The following is a 23,019-nucleotide window of genomic DNA, read 5'->3' on the forward strand; positions in this document are numbered from 1 at the left end:
GCGGTCACGCCGGTTTTTACAACCTTTTAGAGGAGAAAGGGTTTTCTGATGCAGAACGGCCCCCTGTCCTGTGAATTCCCTTACTGTGACTGAACGATTGGTAACTTTGGACAGATAGATCATCAGTGAAGAGCGGTCACAGTTAAGGCTGATTTATACTCAAAAACCAGTGTAGCGCTGAATGCAAATGTGTCCCCCCCAATGCACCTCTCCAAAATTGTAGGTGACCGCAGACAGTGCCGCAGACAGGAGGCCTCTGATTGGTCAAATCTACATCCTCTCTACACTATGCATATTTCCTGTTTGGTACCTTACCGACTTGTTTTGTTGGTATGACCGCCATTGTGGAAAACGACTCGTGAAAATGGACCAGCTAGTAGAGTGAGGAGTGTAGGAACGCTGGGACACTTCAATATTGGACATAGATCAAAAATATCTGGGACAAGCTTACTGTGACACACAGGATCAAGAATCAAAAAGGTGAAATTACTCTTTTTTTCACTTTTACCCGATGCATTCCAGCATCCAGCTGCCATGCACGTGGGCATTGTCAGTTTCACTATAGCTCTGGTGAATTTCAATGGTGAAGTCCTCTGGAAATCTTCAATAATTGTTGTTGATTGCAGATGTGTCTAGTAGTTCCCATTGATTTTGCTTGTAAAGCGGGGAGAATGGCGCTAGGCTTACCTCACCGTGACGTCACTGCTGGAAGATGGCAGGAGGGAGGGGTTACTATATTTGGGCAAAAAATGGCCGCTTCCAGACTCAATGATCGCGACGAAAATTAGTAGATTAGTTTGACCTTATTATAATTACAGACTTAGATTACCTAACCTAAGTTAACATAATACGCACATGGGATTTTAAAACTACCTTACCTAATGAGCTTAAATCCAAAATGTAGATAAATGCGGAAACCAGGCCCAGAGTGGCTGGTCGGGAGGATCTGGACAATTTCTGGTGGGCCGGTCTCATTTTGTGGCCACAGAGGCCGTTGATTATTTATTTTATTTATTCTTTTATTTCATGGTTAAGCCTCTGGGCTGCCTCCACCTAAACTGGCAGCTTTTTTTTTTTCCTCTGTGCTTCCTGACTTAACTTTCCAGTGCACTCGGCTGGGTCAATGGTGTGAAAGATGGAGAATAAAGGAGCAGAGGAGGCACGAAGAACAGCAGAATTAAGAAGAGGAAAGCTCTTGGCAGGTTTTTTAGTAACACGCAGTTTAAAACTTGAAATGCAGTTTGATGTTGGACTTTCCACTGAACACGTTAATTACACAGTAATTGTATTTTGTGACGATTTGGTGCAAAATTTAATGTTATATAGTTTAAATCAGTGATTCTCAAATGGGGGTACGCGTACCCCTGGGGGTACGTGGAGATACTGCAGGGGGTACGTGAAGCTTTTCAAAATATATTTAAAAAATCAGTAGGCTCCTCATAATAAGTCTTGGGAGAAATTATTCTGTAAAAAGTTCGATAGAATATAAATGTGTGTTCATGCACTGCATTTTATATTCAGTATTTAGTTTCAATATCCTTTAAAATAAAACGGACCCCCCACCAAGTTAGTTTGACCCACGGACCCAGCGCACTTGTCAACGACCTGTCGTTAACATGGTTACGCTCTAACTATGGAGACGTGGCTAAAGCGTTGCAGCAACGCTGCTGAAAGTGCAGATGAAGTTAAAAAGAAGGCAAAACCAGAGCCAATGAAGTACAGAACGTACATGGAGAAGTATGCTTTAATGGGATTTACGTCCACGATCTCTGACCCCCCCCAGGCACTGTGTTTTTTTTGCGGGGAGAAATTAGCCAACGCTAGCATGAAGCCAGCGCACCTCCAGCGGCATCTCACAACAAAACATGGATGTCACGTTGGTAAGCCACCGGAGTTCTTCAGGAGGAAACTTTCTGAGTTCAAGTCATCCCAAGCCACAATGCGAAAAGCCTCCACTACATCAGCCAAAGCCCTGGAGGCTTCTTACGCGGTGTCTTTGCTTGTTGCTAAAGCCAAAAAACCGTTCACCATAGCGGAAGACCTACTGCTCCCCGCTGCTGTTGTATTGGCCGAAACTATGCTGGACAAAAAATCAGCGGATACATTAAAAACTGTGTCGGTTTGCCGCAGAATAGATCACATGGGCACAGACATTGTCGAACAAGTTGTGGAGAAACTTGGCGACTAATTTTCACTGCAGCTGGATGAATCCACAGATGTGAGTGGAAATGCGCAACTTGTTGCATTTGTAAGATACATTGACACAGACGACATCTGTGAACACATCCTATTCTGCAAAGAAATGGAGGGGCGAACAACCGGAGAGGACATTTTTAATGTCGTTAACATGTTTTTCACTGAAAACGCTATCAGCTGGAAATCCTGCAGCAGCGTCTGCACAGATGCGGCTGCATCAATGACGGGCAGCGCGAAAGGGCTCATAGCGCGGATTAAAAAAGAAAATCCCCTCATCAAGTGGACGCACTGTGTGGTACACAGGGAAGAGCTAGCGTCCAAGAAAATGAGCCCTGTGTTTCACGATGTTTTGAACGACAGCATTAAAGTTATAAACTTCATCAAGTCAAGGCCAATTAACGCACGTTTGTTCCGCAGCCTCTGTGAAAATACGGGAGCTGAACACACTGAACTGCTCCTGCATACTGAAGTGCGCTGGCTGTCTCGTGGAAAAGTACTGAACAGGCTATTTGAGTTGCGAGCTGAAGTGCACACCTTCCTGAAAAAGCACGGATCTCCCCATGCCACCTTGTTTGAGAACACGGACTGGCTTGCTAATCTTTGCTATCTGGCAGATATATTCAGGAAACTGAATGAACTGAATATGTCCTTGCAGGGCAAGGGCACCAGCATCCTGAACCTGTATGACAAGGTGGGTGGTTTCCTGAAGAAAGCAGAGATGTGGAAAAGGGCATGTGATTAGGAGGATTTCACCTGCTTTCCTCAGCTGGATGCTTTTCTCTGCAGTGAGGATGTGGCGACAGCTTCGGTGAAGTTAGTCATAGTGGGACGTTTGGCTAACTTGATCAGTGGTTTTCACTCCTACTTTGCTGACATGGATGAGAAATCTACACAGCTGGATTGGGTGATTGTCTGAAGCACACAGAAGCAAGCTTCCTGTCAGTCATCAGGAAAAACTAATGGAAGTAGCATCTGACCGTTGCCTGCAGATGAAGTTTGGTGCATCCACGCTCACACAGTTTTGGGTGTGTGTGATGCAGGAGCACCCTAAGCTGGGACAGAAAGCTTTGGAGCAGCTGCTACCCTTTGCATCCACATATTTATGTGAGGCCACCTTCTCTGCAATGATGCTGATCAAAACAAAGCAAAGAAACAGACTGTGCCTGGAGAAGAGCTTGATCACTGCAGTTGCCTCCCTGCCAATAAGAATGACAAAGATCCTCAGTGAGGTGCAAGCCCATATTTCTCATTAAAATGTATTGAGTAATTTTTTTCCTGTTCATAAATCACTGCCTGTTACATACTGTTCAAATCAAATCAAATGTTCAATGCAAAGTGATTAAAGTGCAATCTTCTTTTTTTTATCCTAAAAGATGTAACCTTTATTTTTTTGTAAGCAAATCTTTAAGTTAATTTATTTTGTAAACAAAATATAATTTATTTATAATTAAGTTATAGATTTATTTCTGTGAACACATTTTAGTTATTTATGTAAATATTCAATTTTGTACCATTACAGAGACCATTATAAATTAGCAGCGTTAGCAGCATATTTCAGTTTTGACTGGTTTTATGCCTTCCTGGTGGTCACCGTCTTCTGTTTTTCTTTTTTTTTTCTACATGCAATGGTTGGAGTATGGATCAGTTGTTTGGCTTTAATAAATAAGACAGTGATTTTACAGCACTGTACCTCTTTTTTCTTCCAAAAATGTTTTGCCTGTGTCAGGGGGTACTTGACTAAAAATATATTTTTAAGGGGGTACATCACTGAAAAAAGTTTGAGAACCACTGGTTTAAATAATAAAGTGATGCAAAGCCACAGAAATGGGAATATCTTGTAGCCCCTCAGAGTCAGAGGGACTGTAGAGCAGCCATGAATTGACAGGTTGGATTTCTCATTCAATTTGATCGATTCAGTTTATCTATATTGCGCCAATTTACAACACATGTCATCTCAAGGCTCTTTACAGTTCAACCACATCATCCAGTCAGATTGATTCAGTTTTTTATCTAAGGAAAACCAGCTGATTGCATTGACTCACTGACTCTACAGCAATCCCTCACACTAAGCATGCTTGTAGCGACAGTGGAGAGGAAAAGCTCCCTTTGAACAGGAAGAAACCTCCAGCAGAATCAGGCGGCCATCTGCTGAGGCCAATCATTAAAGGAATAATAAATTCTGTAGGATCAGAAGTACGACCATTTTATTCTAATGTTAAACCAGCAGTGATGATGGGATTATTGCTCCTGTTAGTTTGGAAGAAACATGGAGTGAACAAACAAGCAGAAAAAGATTTAAAAAACATGTTTTTCCTCTGTCAATCTGCTCTATCAAAAACTCAAGTGGAAAAGTTTTCGTTTCACATGGTTAAATTTGGTAAACACTGTTCTTCAAGAAACATTTTGCTATCCGATTATTAGAAATGAAGATGAAATTATTTGCCCAGACAGTTAATAGTTTGACTTTATTGACCTCACATTAGAGAAATTTACTCTCTGCATTTAACCCATCCCCTTGGGGAGCAGTGGGCTGCCATTGTGCAGCACCCGGGGAGCAGTGTGGGTTAAGGGTTTTGCACAAAGAGTAGAGGCTGTGGGGATTGAACCAGGTACTTGCAACCTTCTCAGAGCACAAGTGCAGTGCTCTAACCCACTAGGCCAACATTAAGCAATTAATCGAAAAAAGAATCGACAGATTAATCAATTTTCAAAATTATCCTTAGTTGCAGCCTGATTTTTAGTATTAAAGGTAAATAGTAAAAACACAAAACCCTCTTGTGAAATGTAATATTATGAAATATGAAATAAATCTGAATATTTAGCCCTTGTAATATCATAATTGCCAAAGTTCAAATGTGTTTCCATATCAAATGTCCTAAAAGTTTGAAGATTACTGTTGTTCATGTAATGCAGATGCAGGAGAGTCTGGGGAAACTTATAATGTTATTTCATTTCACTTTGAAGGTTTGAATATCTGTGAACACTTGTTGATTCTGAGTTTGTTGAAAAGGATGTTATGGAGAACAATGTTGGGAATTAGGATTTGTGGCAGTCTGGTCCTGTCACTATGCCTCCCATTGATCATGTGCCTTGGCTCCGTGTTCAAGGGGATAACTCTCTGCCTGACTGGTCAGCGTTCATGACTTTCAACCGGGACCCCACCCCCCATAAAGCTTAAAGCCTTAAAGAAACCAAAGGCATATTCTACATTATTGTAATTTGCTTACTTTGCTCATAGTTACCTATATCAATACGGAGTTAAAGGAGAGAAGAAGCCGATGGTTTTTATTCACAAATTTATGAACACTTGCACTTTGCAAGAAAAAGAAGAATCAGGTAGAGTCAAAATACTGAACACATTTCCAGCCAGTCTTAAACTGTGATTACAATTTATATTAACCTCTTTTTTGATATTTACTTTAATCTACAACCCTCCCCCATAATCCTGTGTAACTCCTCAGTCGCCGCTATGGACTCCTTCCACTTCCTGGGCACCATAACTGCACTAGTTCCATATGCCAAAAACTAAGGCCCATTACTTGCACTGGTGCCCTTGCATACCAACATATGTGTTCCCACGGAGGGTTTTAGTGTGTGATGTGTCCCAATCCTTCAAGGCGGTCTTTAGCCCCGCCCCCATGCTACCAATGAGGTGCATTGCCCACAAATAATTACTGCATGTTACGTTTTAAGCAAAAAGCCTCCACAATTGATCTTGCTTAAAACCCTGTTGTATATAATTTTTCAATCACAGATGGGGTTTTTCTACCTAAATTAATATTCAATCCATAATTCTTCTCCACAAGCTTGTTTTTTTTTCACATTGGGCATAATTTGTCCCGAATCTTAACCAATCTAAATAAACATAACCTTACATAAACTGAATCAAAATACAATTAAATATCCAAAGCTATTCCAAAGCTCTTTAATGTAAATGATCAAGGTCACTCAGTTTAAATTAATTACTGTTTTTCTAACCTTTCAAAATACACTATTTATAAAACATACTTGCAAATAAATGTATGGTTTAATAATTAGTCTTTCAAGAAAATCTTTTCTATTCAACAATTACTGATAAGGAGTTTGTATAGAAAAAAATGCAACATTTATTAATATCAAGCTTCAATAATATTTAGGGGTGTCCCAATACAAATTTTTCATTTCCGATCTCCAACTCGAACTCTCTTCAAAAAGAAGATTAGGAACTAGGGATGCAAGATATAATCGGCCCACTATCAGTATCGGCCTTAAAACTGAATATCGGAAATCGGCCACCCCACCGATATTTAACCCGATATTTGATCAGCTTCTGAGTTTCTAAAGTCTAAAAAACAAAAAACTTACATACTTCTTCTTCTTCCTCAAAAACTTCTTTTTTACAGACTTAAAAACTTCTAAAGACGAGGGAAAAAATATTGATACATTAAAATATCACAATATCTTCATATGCTGATATATTGCCATTTAAAAACACCATATCAATCTTTTACTAATGAAATATTGCTATATGTCATCGTTATGCTACGAAATCCCCCGAAAATTCACGAAATTTTGCCATATTTTTATATGTTGATATAGTGACGCGGTATCGATCTATTTTACTAACAAAATCTCACAAGAATTTGCAAAATATCACGAGAGTTTGTAACAGAACGATGAAATTTCACGAGATTTTGAAAGTAAAATACATCGATACCACGTTTTTAAAAATCAATTTGATATCAGCATATGAAAATATATTTGAGTATATTATTTTTCAAAGTGTCAGAAATGGATAACAAAACTGCTATTTTCAATGACTACTTATTTTTGTCCAGCTTTAACATCGGTATCGATATCGGTTATCGGCTACATGAGTTTTAAAATATCGGCATAGCGGATATCGGCCAAAATCCCAATATCGTGCATCCCTATTAGGAACTGACATGTCATCACCCTGACTGAGTCATGGCTTCATTCATCGACAATGCTATTAGCCTGGAGGAGCTAACATTATATTGTGCCGATATAAATAGCGAACTCAGCGGTAAGACTAGAGGAGGTAGGCTGTGACGTAAAAATGCTAGCTCAGTCGCCAGCTTCTGCTCTCCAGACATCAATTTTCTGACATTTAAGTGCAGACCGTTCTATCTGCCCAGAGAGTTTACCATGGTTAGCATTACTGCTGTTAACAGTATGTACTAGGGCTGGGCGATATAGAAAAAAAGCTTATCGATAAAAAAAAAAGCATATTGATCGATATCGATAATTATTGAAAAAATTTGAAACCATATTTTATGTGCAGCTCTGCCTGGACTTTTTATAATATTGCTAAATGATTTAATTTTAATAAAAAACACAAACACAGACTTCGAATTAAATCTTTATTTAACCAACTTTTTTAACCATAACAGAATTGTTTTAAAGAAAAATCACTTAAGAGACCTGAGTTATGTTATTAAATACTGACAAAGAATAAATTAAAGTGACCAGAAAAGTGACCAAAATAAATATAACAAATAAATAAATGCCCCCCCACCGCCGCTGCCCCCGTTTCCTGCTTTAACCTGAATTATTACTTTGAAGTTGCTGGCCCCTCAGCATTTTTATCTCAATTGTTAGAACTATGTGGGAAACTGCCCAGAACTGAAAATATATATATATTTTCCGAAGATTCCTCGGAGGAGAGCCGCGCTGGGGCCTACACAGCTCGTACTCCTGCGGGTGTGAGCGGCTGAGATGATAAAAAAAAAAAAAAGTTGGTTGTGTTATCAGACTTGGTTTTCACTGGTTCCCGACACATTTTCCAGATGACTGTGGTTTGTTTTTGGTCCGACTTGCCATGACCGAAATACTGCCAGACTGCCGAACTACAAAAACCCTTCTTTGGAACAATTTCCTCCGCCTCTCCTTGCTGCGACATCTTCATGTGCTCTGTGTTGTGGTTTGAGAGGGCGGCGCTTGGTGACGGCATGCCTGGGTCCGCGATTGTGATTGGTTGGGAGGAAGTAGTGACTAGCATAAACCTACATGCTAGGCTACAATGAGAAGGAAGGAAAACTGCGTTTCTTTTTTTTTCGAACTTTTATCGACCCTCTTTTTTTCTATTGCGCCATACGTCTATCGATCGATATATATCGTTAATGAATTATCGCCCAGCCCTAGTATGTACCCCCCAGCGCTAAAACAAAAGAGGCCATGAAGATTCTCTACCAGACTCTCTGTGCTTCAGTCTTCATACACAGAGTGCATTTTCATCATCGCTGGGGATTTTATTCAGGCTAGCTTAAAGACTGTGCACCCACATTTTTACCCACATGTGGACTTTGAAACTCGGGTTCAGAATATTCTTGATTTAGCCTTCTCTAACATCAAAGATGCATTCAGAGCATATTTGATGTCATCATATCACCTATCTGTCATGCTAATTCCTGCATACAAGCCCAGCTAATCAGGGCAAATCCAACAGTGAAGCAGATCAGGGTGTGGACTGAGGGGGCTATGGAGAAACCCCAACACTGTTTTGAATGTTCTGACTGGAACATCTTCCAGGCTGCAGCAACCTATGACAACAAGATAAATATGGATGAGTATGCCATGACTGTGTCAGCCTACATCAACAAATGCATTGATGAGTTCAGCATCACAAAGAACATCACCACCTGGGCCAACCAACTACCCTGGATGAATGGTGAGTTTCGGAAATCACTAAAAGCACGTTGAGTTCTGTTGGAATAGTCAATATTCCCCTGCCACCGGAAACGGAAATGGGGCCTGTTTACACAGTTGTAGTCTTTTCGCTTCACTCTGTGTACTCCGACGTCGAGAATCAAGAATCCACCTTTCGTATTCCATTTTCAGAGTTTTTTAAAGTGTTTAACAGAGACGTTAGCACCTCGACGTCGGAGTACAAAATGCTAAATAAAACACTACAGGAACGTTTTTTCTTTACGAAACTTTTTTTGGAACGTCATTGAACAGCGCTGACGACCCGGTGAGTAGCATATTTTAAAAAAAGAACGTTTAAGGTTGTTTTAAGGACATTATCTGACATGCAGTATGGAAGCCATTCTGAAGCAGCCAGGGGTGGATTCTAAATGAGCCAAAAAGCAGAGACAGGACCAATTGTCAAAATTTTGCTGTCGATCATTCTATTTCATCCTGGACACTACAGAAAATGGGCTAAAAGTGTTAAAAACCGGAATTCTCCTTTAAGTCTGCCACCATCATTCCGGTTCCAAAGAAGCCTCAGGTCATCTCATTTAATGACTACTGGCCTGTCTCACTGACTATAATCATGATGAAGTGCTTCGAAAGGCTGGTTAAAGAACACAGCGTCTCCAGTCTTCCTCCGGCATTTGACCCGTTCCCGTTTACCTCCCAATGGAACCGCTCCACTGAGGACGCCATCTCCTCCGCTCTTCACCTGAGCCTAGTATACCTGGAGGAGAAGAACACCCACGTGCGGATGCTGTTCCTGGACTTCAGTTCAGCTTTCAACACCATCATCCCACAGCATCTGATGGGCAAACTGGAACAGCTGGGATTCAATACACCCCTCTACTATTGGCTGCTAGACTTCCTCACCAACAGACATCAGTCAGTCCGGGTTGGACAGAACACCTCTGATGTCATCAGTCTAAGCACAGGCTCCCCTCAGGGCTGCGTCCTGAGGCCCCTGCTGTTCACTCTGATGACACCTGACTGCGTCCCCAGGTTCTCCACCAATGACATGGTGAAGCTTGCAGACGACTCCACGGTGGTGGGCCTCATCAGAGACGACAACGACCAGGACTACAGAGAGGAGGTGGAGCAGCAGGTGGACTGGTGCAAAGACAACAGCCTGATCCTGAACGTGGAGAAGAAGGAGATCATCTTGGACTTCAGGAAGAACCAGCCTAACCACGCTCCACTGCTCATCAAAAGCTCAGCTGTAGAGGTGGTCAGCAGCATCAAATTCCTGGGGGTGCATCACAGACACCCTCACCTGGAATGTAAACACCACCTCACTGGTCAAAAGGGCACAAAAGCGCATGTACTTCCTGTGGAGGATGTGGAGAGCCCACCTGCCCCCACCCATCACCACCTTCTACAGAAGCACCATAGAGAGGGTTCTGACCAGCTGTCTCACTGTGTGGTGTGGAGGCTGCAGCGCCTCAGACCTGAAGAAGGTGAGGAGAGTGATGAGAACAGCTGAGAAGATCATAGGGGTTCCTCTTCCCTCCATTATAGACATTTCATCCCAGCGCTGCATGTCCTAAGCCAGTGACATCACCAATGACCCCTCACACCGCCACCATGGACTGTTCTTCCCGCTGCCCTCTGGGAAGAGGCTTCGCAGCATTCACTGCAAGACCAACAGATTCTGCAACAGCTTCTTCCCCGCCTCCATCAGACAGGTTAACTGTATGAAAAAACTCTAAATCAAGTCACAGACTCTGCATCCAACTGATAACACCAAATCAACATTCCCTTATTTTCTTTTACATTCTTCAAACATTTTGACCCAGCAACACCTATGCCCCCATCTTTTAATAAATGTTTTTTGTATATTCTAATGAATGTTTGTCTACCATCTCTCCTTAATTAGGATGTGTCTCTACATGGCTAATATTTTTGTGTGAGTTTGACTCGATTATTGTGAAAATGAGGTTGCTCCAGGGCCTGTGTTGAAGGAAATATGTGGTTTCAAGAGTAATTATTAAAATAGTTCACATTTTACTATATATTTGTAAATAAAATAAAAAAAGCAAAAGCAGGGACTGGTCCTGTCACTTTCGATATCTCTTTTACATCGCGGGGTGCAGGGGCCATCCCTATTCTCCAGATTTTGAACACTTGTGACCTGTGCTCTCAAATGCTTAAGTGCAATTCCTCCAGGTGCAAACTTCATACATAAGGTTTAGTATGAGTACTGGAAATGGGCCAAAATGTTGTACTAATATTCTGGTATCAGGTAAACCATACTCTTCCCCTCCATCCCCTACCATGAGGGACCAGGGAACACTGCGGCATATCATTCCCTCTACAGAAAGGGTGATTGGCTGAAATTTTCATAGATTTCAGGAAGTGTTCCCTGCCAGGACTCAGAGGCGAGTAGGAAGGATTGCAGCTGACCCCTCCCTACCTTGACACAACTAAAAGTTCCACTTCCTGTCTTCATTAGTTTCATTAACAAGGCTTCAGCCGCCTACTCACACTTTCCTATATCTGTAAATTGTGTTATTATGAGGCAGACGCCCTGTCTACTTTTAGGGCTAGGCTTGAAAATTTCCATTTGATAATGCTTATAGAGTGGCTCAGGTTAGCTATGCTACTATAGGCTTAGACTGCTCGAGGACATAGGGAGCCCTTTTACTCTCTGATTCATTCTATTTCAATTCTTGAAAATTGTTTTCATGGAAAATGGAGACAGAATGGATTAGTTTGAGTTCTGACACAATGTATGTGGATCAGAGGTAGCCCATATGACACAATAAGATAACTTCAACCAATCTCAATAATTCAGCTGTTTTGCATTTATACCAAAGGTGCTACAACTTCTAAATGGTTTAATTGTTTTACTTTTAAAACTGTGGATATAAATCCATCTTTAATTCTAAGTCAAATTTGGGATCAGTTCACAAGGCTTCATGTCTGCCGTAGCCTCTGTTGGGTGTCCATGTTTTTAATCTTTTATTCAGCTTCATTATAAAGAATTATTCATGTTCAGTGAATTGGGGATCAAATGTTACATTTTCTTACATGTTTGATAACATGCTTTTTAGGTATTAGTCACCCTGATAAGTTCCTTTCATAATGTAACTCAGTTACTGACTGTCAGTGTTGGGCATGTTACTTTGAAAAAGTAATTAGTAATAGTTACTAGTTACTTCTCCCAAAAAGTAACTGAGTTACAAACTTAGTTACTCTACAATAAAAGTAACTAGTTACTAGTAAAAGTAACTATTGCGTTACTTTTGCGTTTCTCGCCCCCGTAACCCTCACCACCCAGCCCCCACCTTCTTGCGGTATGTTTCAAAGCCAGCTGAATAGAGCGGACGACAAAGACAAGAACCTGCAGAGACTTTAGCATAACATGGGGTTTAGGTATCTGATGTGGTGTAAATATCATCAGGCTGCATTACCTCTACTTATGGGTGTGAAGTTTTTTAACAGGAAATTCAGATCTGGTTAGTGTATGAAATTAATAATTGGAGATGTCTAATTCTGAAATCCTGTGTGTTTGGGTTGCTATAGATACTGCAACATCTATCTATCTATCTATCTATCTATCTATCTATCTATCTATCTATCTATCTATCTATCCATCCATCCATTCATCCATCCATCATTCATTCCATCCATCCAGATTTCTCTCTTTCTCCATATAGGCTATCATTTGATCGTTCACGCTCTCCATAGTTCTCCTGTGGCGCGAGCACAGGGCGACTGTGGCGCGCCTTTAGCGAGCATGCGCGTTTCCTGTCGCTTGCGTGGTGAATCGTGCCGCCTGCGCTGTGCGGAGATGCAGGGGAAACCGTATCTGATGGGGAAACGCAGCTCGACGTAACACCAGTATTTCCATCTTGAAAACGCTGTTTTGCTGCTGGAGTCATCCTCACTCTCCATCTCTCTGTGTGTGCTGTACGTTAACACCCGCCAGCAGAAACACCCACCTACCCAACTGACAGACGGAATCTCACTATACATCAGCCAATCTCATCCTCCCCTCTATCATGACAAGGCGCGCACGAGTCCTATCATGAAAAAAGGTTCATTGTGCGACCTGAGTAACATGCAGTAACGGGGTGTCTGCAATGGTAACTGTGTTTTAGTTACAGTCAAAGTAATTAGTTCGATTACTCGTTACTAAAAAAAGGTAACGCCGTTACTCCCATCACTGCTGACTGTTAGATTTTGGAAGAAATAACTGGAAAGTAATAGTATATCTCCACCTGTGATTAAGGGTGTGCAAAATAATCGTCATGACGATGCATCGCGATTCTAATTTTTGTGATCTACTGCATCGATTCTTGAAGGCAAGAATCGATTATAAAAACAAAAAAACAAAGAACAAATAAAATACATGAATGGTTGGCGCACATCAGCCAAACCAAGTGGAATACAACTTCCAGTCCAGTAGATGTCGCTGCGGATGTGTTGACGCCCGCTGCCTGGTGTCACAAGCATGTCCAGCCGTGGGATACTGAGACGAGTCATATGAAATAAAACATGGAGGACATTGAGAAAATTCTTCCCCCCGGCTCCATCACATTTCAAGTCAGATGCTTGGATGCATTTAGGCTTTAAAAACAAAGAAGGTAAAAATTAAATTAATATGACGCACGTCATTTGCAAAAGGGGAAATATACATTTGAATGTTTTCATTTCATTGGTTTAAAGGACCACTGAGGCCATGTAAGCGGCACTGATTATCCTTATTTTGTTATTTTAAGTTTGATGAATCCTAAGATCTTTTTGTCAGTGTGTCCATGCCAGTAATAGTAATATTTCTGTCCAGTATTTGTTTTCATGGCAACACCTCCAAAAGTCGTTTTAATAAATACAGCTATGTATGAATTCAGTTGCTTTCAGTTATGTATCAATTGAAGACACTATCCAGATCATACCAGCCAGTCAGCCACTGGTAAGGGCTGTATCCTTTTCTTACAGTGTTCAGTGAAAATATCGCAATGCATCGCAATATTTCAAGTATCGTGATGCATCGTGATAGAATCGCATTGTGGCATGTGAATCATGATTCGAATTGAATCGTGACTTCTTTGCCAATACCCATCCCTACCTGTGATATTAATCTATTACATTATTTAAACATTAAATTTACAATTAAAGTCGTAGGGAAGCGGTCATTCCAACCGTTGCATTTCCGAATTCTCTTGAGTGGTACCCACCTTTACACGGGTGAATAAAGTGAATGTTATTGGTCGTTTATCAAGGGGGCGGGATTGTTGTGGCGGAAGGTTCCCAAGCAAGTTTGATTGTGGCCGGTTTGTCTGAAGCATGTCGCTAACCAGTTAGCAACTTAGTGCTAGTAGGTTCCCAATGGGAAATTCCATTGGGACCAAGTAGCACTAAAGTGGTGACTTAGAAACGACGCTGTCAAGGAACGCTATGGACAGAGGAAACATGCAAGAGGAGGAGAGTTTAGTGTCGGAGGTCGTTGATGAGTCTCCTCCATCATCCATTTTTTATTTAGAAGACACAGACGTCCATCCCCGTCAACACTGGGACGGAACTCAATGAGAAAGGAAATTATTCTTTTTTCTTATTTCAACTGTTGCGTATATTAGCCGCCACATATGAATCAAGATGCTATGACTGAAAAAATTTGATTGACAGATGACCCCTGATATAGGATTGGCCGAATTTAGGTGTCCAGGCTGACGTATAACTAACTGGCCTGCATAAGATAATGAAAAAGAACACAGATTTTAAGACAGGATTTATTTTAAAATAGAAATTCTCAAAATTTTGGGACGATATGGTCTAAAAAAAGAGTACATTTATATACATGTTTAAACCAGAATGATTTGACATTTAAATATGACTTCCCTATGACTTTAAATTTGAAAATTCACATCAAGTAAATAAATAAACATCCAAATAAACAATCAAAATTAAACAATTAAATGTCAGTTAAAAATTTATTTTAAAAATAATATAATTACTTCATTCTATATCAATTCAATTCAGTTTCTTTATAAGCACCAATTCACAACACATCATCTCAAAGCACTTTATAGTTCACCAGATCATTCAGTCAGATTGACTCAAAGTTTTCTAAGGAAAACCAGTTGATTGTGTCAACACATTGACTCTACAGCAATCCCTCACACTAAGCATGCTTGTCTATGAATAAAGGGGTCCCCATTCTGTATCATTGTTAATTCTGGGGTCACAGGCGGACTTTTATGGGAAGCTCTGATCACTAGAAACAGTCTCTGAATTTTAGAAACTCAAACTTAGGAAAACAGTTTTTTCGTAGCTTTGCTTTTGAGGATTCCTTTAAGGAAAATATATGATAATGAAACTAGCTCTGTATTCATAAATCTATAGAAATGAGAGTGTGTGCCAAAGGCAGTTGTCATATCGTCATGGTTTGTGTGCGGCTGTGCGGGCTGAGCGCCATGTAGTCCTCTGGCAGCACGTCTATTCGTGGCAGCTAGTTTAAATTAGCACCGCACCGCAGCAGCAGCCAAACTCTGAGCACCGACCGCCGTGACCAAACCTGCAGCTGCAGCCCAAGCACACGGTCTCAAAGACCTCATGTTAGCATCTCAGTATGCCTCGCTGCCCTGGGATGAGAGGAATGACCTCCTGTGTTTACGCAGAATTAAAGTATATATCAGAAATAAAAGAACAACCCAAATGCTGAATGAAGCTGCTTTTCACATTTTTACTGCTTCCCCTTGGCTGCAGCTGTTGTGGTTACAAAATGAAATGCTTGAGAAAGTGGGGAAGTGGCTGGCGGTTCTCCAGCTGTATGCAGAAAAGAAAACTACACATATGTCCCTCCCCCACCTGTTGCTGACCAAAGCTTGAAAGCTGTCTGAAAGAAAGCTCTAACACTTCTTTCTGCTCTTGGAAGAGAGACAGCTATGGCTGCAAGGAAAATATTGTAAGTAGAATTTAAAATGTTAAAACCTCTGATGAAGCCGTTACATTCCTTACCAGTTGGTGGCAGTAATGTGCTTAATAGCTGATCACTAACTGCAATTAACTGAGGAGAAGGAGACCAAAATAGAGCTAATAATCTGATGATTTATCTGGTTTTGAAATGCTCTTTTCAACATAATCAGTTTGATTTCCTCTTCTCCTTTAAAGGCTGTATGCAAACAACTTTCAGCTGCACTACTACCACCTCCTGGTGAGGAGTGTAACTGCTTCATCACCATGGGCGGTTCTAGACAGGGGCCGATGGGGGCCAATGCCCCTCTAGATCATGTCCTGGGCCCTGTACCAAAGATATAATACTCTGATGAAATTCTGATGATGATATGTGCTTCAACAGACATGTTTACTGATTGGTCTGGGGGAAATGTCCGAGGGGAATTGATCGATTTCTGTAAATAAAATTCTAATTTCAAACTTTGAACCTGTGTGGTAAAACAGACTTATTTATTTTACTGATCTATTTTCAATACATATTTATACCACAAATAATAATAGCATACACTATTGGACGTTTTTTAAGGTTTACATATCCACAATGGGTTTATATGTCACACTAGATCCATTTCAGTTGATGACATCATAACTACTCATAAGTTCTAATGGGAAAAATTGACGGCCAGTGGGAGATCTAGTAGGATCAGAATTCTAGGCGTCCATTAAAACACTCTCGTAGCATTACGAGAATAAAGTGATAAAATTATGAGAATTAAGTCATAACATTACAAGAATAAAGTCACAATGGGAATAGTCATAAAATTACGAGAATAAATTCATAATATTAAGAGACTAAAGTCCTAAAATTACGAGAAACAAGTTGTATTTTATGACAACTATTACAAGAAGCACTTTCTTCCCTAAAATGAGGAATGTTGAGCATTATGTGAAGTTAAACTTTGGCGTTGGTTTGACAAATAAGGAAATCTTTTAGCACCAGCATCAAATATGGCAGGATGTCAAAGTGGACTCTGGTTGCTGATTGGTGGAGCTGGTCTGCCGTCATCTGCTGGTCGAATCTCGAAGCTTTCTTTCTGAAATGGGTTGTTGTATGATGACTTTTTATTCTTGTAATATAACGACTTTCTTCCTGTAATGTTATGACTTTATTCTTGTAATGTTGCAACTTTATTCTCGTAATATAACGATTTTATTCTCGTAATGTTACAGTTTTATTCTCTTAATATAACAATTTTATTCCCATAATGTTGCGACTTTATTCTTGTAATATAACGATTTTATTCTCTTAATATAAGGATTTTATTCTCGTAATGTTACGACTTTATTCTCGTAATGTTATGACTTTATTCTCGTAATATAACGATTTTATTCTCTTAATATAACGATTTTATTCTCGTAATGTTACGACTTTATTCTCGTAATATAACGATTTTATTCTCTTAATATAACAATTTTATTCTTGTAATGTTACGACTTTATTCTCGTATTACTTTATTCTCGTAATATAACGATTTTATTCTCTTATTATAACAATTTTATTCTCGTAATGTTACGACTTTATTCTTGTAATGTTATGACTTTATTCTCGTAATATAACGATTTTATTCTCTTAATATAACGATTTTATTCTCGTAATGTTACGACTTTATTCTCGTAATATAACGATTTTATTCTCTTAATATAACAATTTTATTCTCGTAATGTTACGACTTTATTCTCGTAATGTTATGACTTTATTCTCGTAATGTTATGACTTTATTCTCGTAATATAACGATTTTATTCTCTTAATATAACAATTTTATTCTCGTAATGTTACGACTTTATTCTCGTAATGTTATGACTTTATTCTCGTAATATAACGATTTTATTCTCTTAATATAACAATTTTATTCTCGTAATGTTACGACTCTATTCTCGTAATGTTATGACTTTATTCTCGTAATATAACGATTTTATTCTCTTAATATAACAATTTTATTCTCGTAATGTTACGACTTTATTCTCATAACGTTATGACTTTATTCTTGTAATATAACGATTTTATTCTCTTAATATAACGATTTTATTCTCGTAATGTTACGACTTTATTCTTGTAATATAACGATTTTATTCTCTTAATATAACGATTTTATTCTCGTAATGTTACGACTTTATTCTCGTAATGTTATGACTTTATTCTCGTAATATAACAACTTTTTTCTTGTCATATTACAACTTTGTTAAACTTTGTCATTACAATTTCATTCCCGTAATATAACAACTTCATTTCCGTAATGGTATGACTTTATTCTCGCAAGATAACGTTATTCTCGTAATAACACGACTTTATTCTCATATTAAGACTTTATTCTCGTAATATTACAACCTTTTTCTCTTAATTTCATGACTTTATTCCCAAAATAAAAAATAAAAAAATCTCTATCCTGACCCTAATACTCCATCATATGGAAACACATTTCAGTGGATTATTTTTTTACTTTTTTGGAATGTCTATAAGTTGGATGACTGAGAATCTTCATCACCTGCAAATCAGTGTGATGCTCTGAGCAGAAGGATATCTGACCTGGTGACCCTGAAGGTGTTTATTAGGCTCCTTCTCTCAGCTTCTCTAACTTAAACAGCTTTCCGCATGTTAACAGGGTTCTGGGGTTTTGGACTTCCTCCCTGCTCTGCTTCAGTGGGAACCCAACTTCATGGGAACCGTTTCATGCTTTTTATTGGATGGTAAAATGTTCCAGGGAAGTTCTGGAGCTCCTCTTACCCGGACAGATTCATGAGCTGGTTCTGGTTCTGGTCCTGCTGCTGAGGGGCTGCAGCCGCTGGGTTCCCCATCCTGCGGTTGCGAACCTGGCCGCCGAACTCTCCTGTGACTTCAACGTTGTATGCCAAGTTGTCTCCAAACGGGCCGTGGCGCGTAGAGATGGAGCTGAGGCGCACTGCGCCTTCCCCAGCAGCCGAACCGGGCCGCTGTCCCGGTCCCGGCCCGGGAGCGGGCTGCAGCACATACAGCCTCCTGAAGCCGCTCCGACTCTGCTGTCGCTCCGCCGAGTTACAGACAGGCGAGAGAAACAAGCCGAAGGAGAGCAGGAGGCCCCATCTGACCCAAACCATGTCCACTGCGATCCGGAACCGAAGAAAGTTCGGAGGAGTCCGTTTGTTCCGGCGCTTTCACTTTAGGCGAGAAGAGAAAACTTTGGATTCAGAAAAAAAACTCCGAGCAGCAGCGACCTCCCACCCAGGTCCTTCCTGACTGGAGAGAAAGTTTCAAATCAAGCAGGACACGAAGAGCCGGGGGCCGAGCAGAGCCGTCAGTCTCCCAGCGGTTCGGTTCGGTCCGGTCCGGTTCGGTGTGCAGACAGAGGAGCTGAGGGGAGGACTGCAGACGCGACGTCAGGAGGGGGAGTCTACAAGAACACTGTTTGGAGTTTCTCAGGGGCCCAGGAGCGTCAGGGGACCTGAACCCGAAGCCCACACCCACACAGACCAGACCCACCCCACCCCATCACAGCCCCCACCCACCCACACACACACCCAGCTACATGTAATGTGATCCTGACTTCCAGTAGATAAGCAGACACACCAGAACAGGGAAATTATTCATCGGATGGATGGATGGAAGGTTGGATGATGGATGGATGGATGAGCAGATGATGGATGGATGGATGGATGGATGGATGGATGGATGGATGGATGGATGGATGGATGGATGGATGGATGAGCAGATGATGGATGGATGGATGATGGATGGATGGATGGATGGACAGATGATGGATGGATGGATGGAAGGTTGGATGATGGATGGATGGATGAGCAGATGATGGATGGATGGATGGATGGATGAGCAGATGATGGATGGATGGATGGATGGATGGATGGATGGACAGATGATGGATGGATGGATGGACAGATGATGGATGGATGGATGGATGGATGAGCAGATGATGGATGGATGGATGGATGGATGGATGGATGGATGGATGAGCAGATGATGGATGGATGGACAGATGATGGATGGATGGATGGATGGATGGATGGATGGATGGATGGAAGGTTGGATGATGGATGGATGGATGAGCAGATGATGAATGGATGGATGATGGATGGATGGGCAGATGATGGATGGATGGATGGATGGGCAGATGATGGATGGATGGACGGACGGCTGGATGGAAGGTTGGATGATGGATGGATGGATGAGCAGATGATGGATGGATGGATTGATTGTTGGATGATGGATGGATGGATGATGGATGGACCAGCAGATGGATGGATGGATTGATTGTTGGATGATGGGTGGATGGATGGATGGGCAGATGATGAATGGATGGATGGATGGGCGGACAATGGAGGGATTGATGAACGGACGGATGGATGGAAGGTTGGATGATGGATGGATGGATGAGCAGATGATGAATGGATGGATGATGGATGGATGGGCAGATGATGGATGGATGGATGGATTGATTGTTGGATGATGGATGGATGATGGATGGACGGGCAGATGATGAATGGATGTGGACGGACGGATGGATGGATTGGTGGACAGATGCATGGAAGGACAGATGGATGGATGGATGAGCAGATGATGAATGGATGGATGGATGGGCGGACAATGGATGGATTGATGAACGGATGGATGGATGAATGATGGATGGATGGATGGATGGATGGATGGATGGATGGATGGATGGATGGATGGATGGATGGATTGATTGTTGGATGATGGGTGGATGGATGGATGGATGGATGGATGGATGGATGGATGGATGGATGGATGGATGGATTGATTGTTGGATGATGGGTGGATGGATGGATGGATGGATGGGCAGATGATGGATGGATGGATGATGGATGGATGGATAGATGGATGGATATGGATGGATGGATGGATGGATTGATTGTTGGATGATGGATGGATGGATGGATGGATGGATGGATGGATGGATGGATGGATGGATGGGCAGATGATGGATTGATGGATGGATGGGCGGAATGATGATCGATGGATAGATGGACAAATGAATGGATGGATGGATGGATGGATGGATGGACGGACGAAGGGAAGGTTGGATGATGGATAGATGGATGGACAGACGGATGGATGGCCAGATCATGGATGGACGGACGGGGGGAAGGATGGATGATGGATGGACGAACGGATGTGTTGTGCCATTCAGCTTAACAGAAGATAATGAATATATTAAATAACTAAAACTGGAAGTTAGTTAATTAAGAGGTCATTCAAATCAAGGATAAAGCTAGTTATTTATTATCAGTTGAATGATTATAACTGTAACTTCCTTACTGATCAGGGTTTTAGCCCCTTTGCTAAAAGGGTTAGACTCCTGAATCAGGCTGTTAAAAATCCAGTTGTCTTTCACCAATTTAGTAATCTAGGCCAGTGATTCTCAAATGGGGGTACGCGTACCCCTGGGGGTATGTGGAGATACTGCAGGGGGTACGTGAAGCTTTTCAAAATATATTTTAAAAATCAGTAGGCTCCTCATAATAAGTCTTGGGAGAAATTATTCTGTAAAAAGTTCGATAGAATATAAATGTGTGTTCATGCACTGCATTTTATATTCAGTATTTAGTTTCAATATCCTTTAAAATAAAACGGACCCCCCACCAAGTTAGTTTGACCCACGGACCCAGCGCACTTGTCAACGACCTGTCGTTAACATGGTTACGCTCTAACTATGGAGACGTGGCTAAAGCGTTGCAGCAACGCTGCTGAAAGTGCAGATGAAGTTAAAAAGAAGGCAAAACCAGAGCCAATGAAGTACAGAACGTACATGGAGAAGTATGCTTTAATGGGATTTACGTCCACGATCTCTGACCCCCCCCAGGCACTGTGTTTTTTTTGCGGTGAGAAATTAGCCAACGCTAGCATGAAGCCAGCGCACCTCCAGCGGCATCTCACAACAAAACATGGATGTCACGTTGGTAAGCCACCGGAGTTCTTCAGGAGGAAACTTTCTGAGTTCAAGTCATCCCAAGCCACAATGCGAAAAGCCTCCACTACATCAGCCAAAGCCCTGGAGGCTTCTTACGCGGTGTCTTTGCTTGTTGCTAAAGCCAAAAAACCGTTCACCATAGCGGAAGACCTACTGCTCCCCGCTGCTGTTGTATTGGCCGAAACTATGCTGGACAAAAAATCAGCGGATACATTAAAAACTGTGTCGGTTTGCCGCAGAATAGATCACATGGGCACAGACATTGTCGAACAAGTTGTGGAGAAACTTGGCGACTCATTTTCACTGCAGCTGGATGAATCCACAGATGTGAGTGGAAATGCGCAACTTGTTGCATTTGTAAGATACATTGACACAGACGACATCTGTGAACACATCCTATTCTGCAAAGAAATGGAGGGGCGAACAACCGGAGAGGACATTTTTAATGTCGTTAACATGTTTTTCACTGAAAACGCTATCAGCTGGAAATCCTGCAGCAGCGTCTGCACAGATGCGGCTGCATCAATGACGGGCAGCGCGAAAGGGCTCATAGCGCGGATTAAAAAAGAAAATCCCCTCATCAAGTGGACGCACTGTGTGGTACACAGGGAAGAGCTAGCGTCCAAGAAAATGAGCCCTGTGTTTCACGATGTTTTGAACGACAGCATTAAAGTTATAAACTTCATCAAGTCAAGGCCAATTAACGCACGTTTGTTCCGCAGCCTCTGTGAAAATACGGGAGCTGAACACACTGAACTGCTCCTGCATACTGAAGTGCGCTGGCTGTCTCGTGGAAAAGTACTGAACAGGCTATTTGAGTTGCGAGCTGAAGTGCACACCTTCCTGAAAAAGCACGGATCTCCCCATGCCACCTTGTTTGAGAACACGGACTGGCTTGCTAATCTTTGCTATCTGGCAGATATATTCAGGAAACTGAATGAACTGAATATGTCCTTGCAGGGCAAGGGCACCAGCATCCTGAACCTGTATGACAAGGTGGGTGGTTTCCTGAAGAAAGCAGAGATGTGGAAAAGGGCATGTGATTAGGAGGATTTCACCTGCTTTCCTCAGCTGGATGCTTTTCTCTGCAGTGAGGATGTGGCGACAGCTTCGGTGAAGTTAGTCATAGTGGGACGTTTGGCTAACTTGATCAGTGGTTTTCACTCCTACTTTGCTGACATGGATGAGAAATCTGCACAGCTGGATTGGGTGATTGTCTGAAGCACACAGAAGCAAGCTTCCTGTCAGTCATCA

At 41.4% G+C, this 23,019-nt stretch overlaps 2 protein-coding genes across 2 annotated transcripts in view; one reads left to right on the top strand and one right to left on the bottom strand.

The window, feature by feature from the left end:
• Window positions 1-19,269, bottom strand: part of ltbp1 (latent transforming growth factor beta binding protein 1) — a 116,212-nt gene extending 96,943 nt beyond the window's left edge. The window contains exon 1 of the mRNA XM_038304601.1: window positions 18,570-19,269. Coding sequence (XP_038160529.1) covers window positions 18,570-18,919 — 350 coding nt within the window. The 5' untranslated portion in view covers window positions 18,920-19,269. The remainder of the gene's footprint in view (window positions 1-18,569) is intronic.
• A 2,544-nt stretch (window positions 19,270-21,813) lies between these two features.
• Window positions 21,814-22,812, top strand: LOC119796182 (protein FAM200A-like). The gene has a single exon (XM_038304614.1). It carries the CDS (start codon window positions 21,814-21,816, stop codon window positions 22,810-22,812), a length of 999 nt encoding a protein of 332 aa, XP_038160542.1.
• The last annotated feature ends 207 nt before the right edge of the window (window positions 22,813-23,019 follow it).

The sequence above is a fragment of the Cyprinodon tularosa genome, unplaced genomic scaffold (assembly GCF_016077235.1).
Source record: "Cyprinodon tularosa strain WSP-4 unplaced genomic scaffold, ASM1607723v1 ctg539, whole genome shotgun sequence".
Lineage (NCBI taxonomy): Eukaryota > Metazoa > Chordata > Actinopteri > Cyprinodontiformes > Cyprinodontidae > Cyprinodon > Cyprinodon tularosa.

Bases quoted from the DNA above. Each gene is read 5' to 3' on its own strand.
- LOC119796182 (XM_038304614.1), top strand. From the start codon at position 21,814: ATGCGAAAAGCCTCCACTACATCAGCCAAAGCCCTGGAGGCTTCTTAC.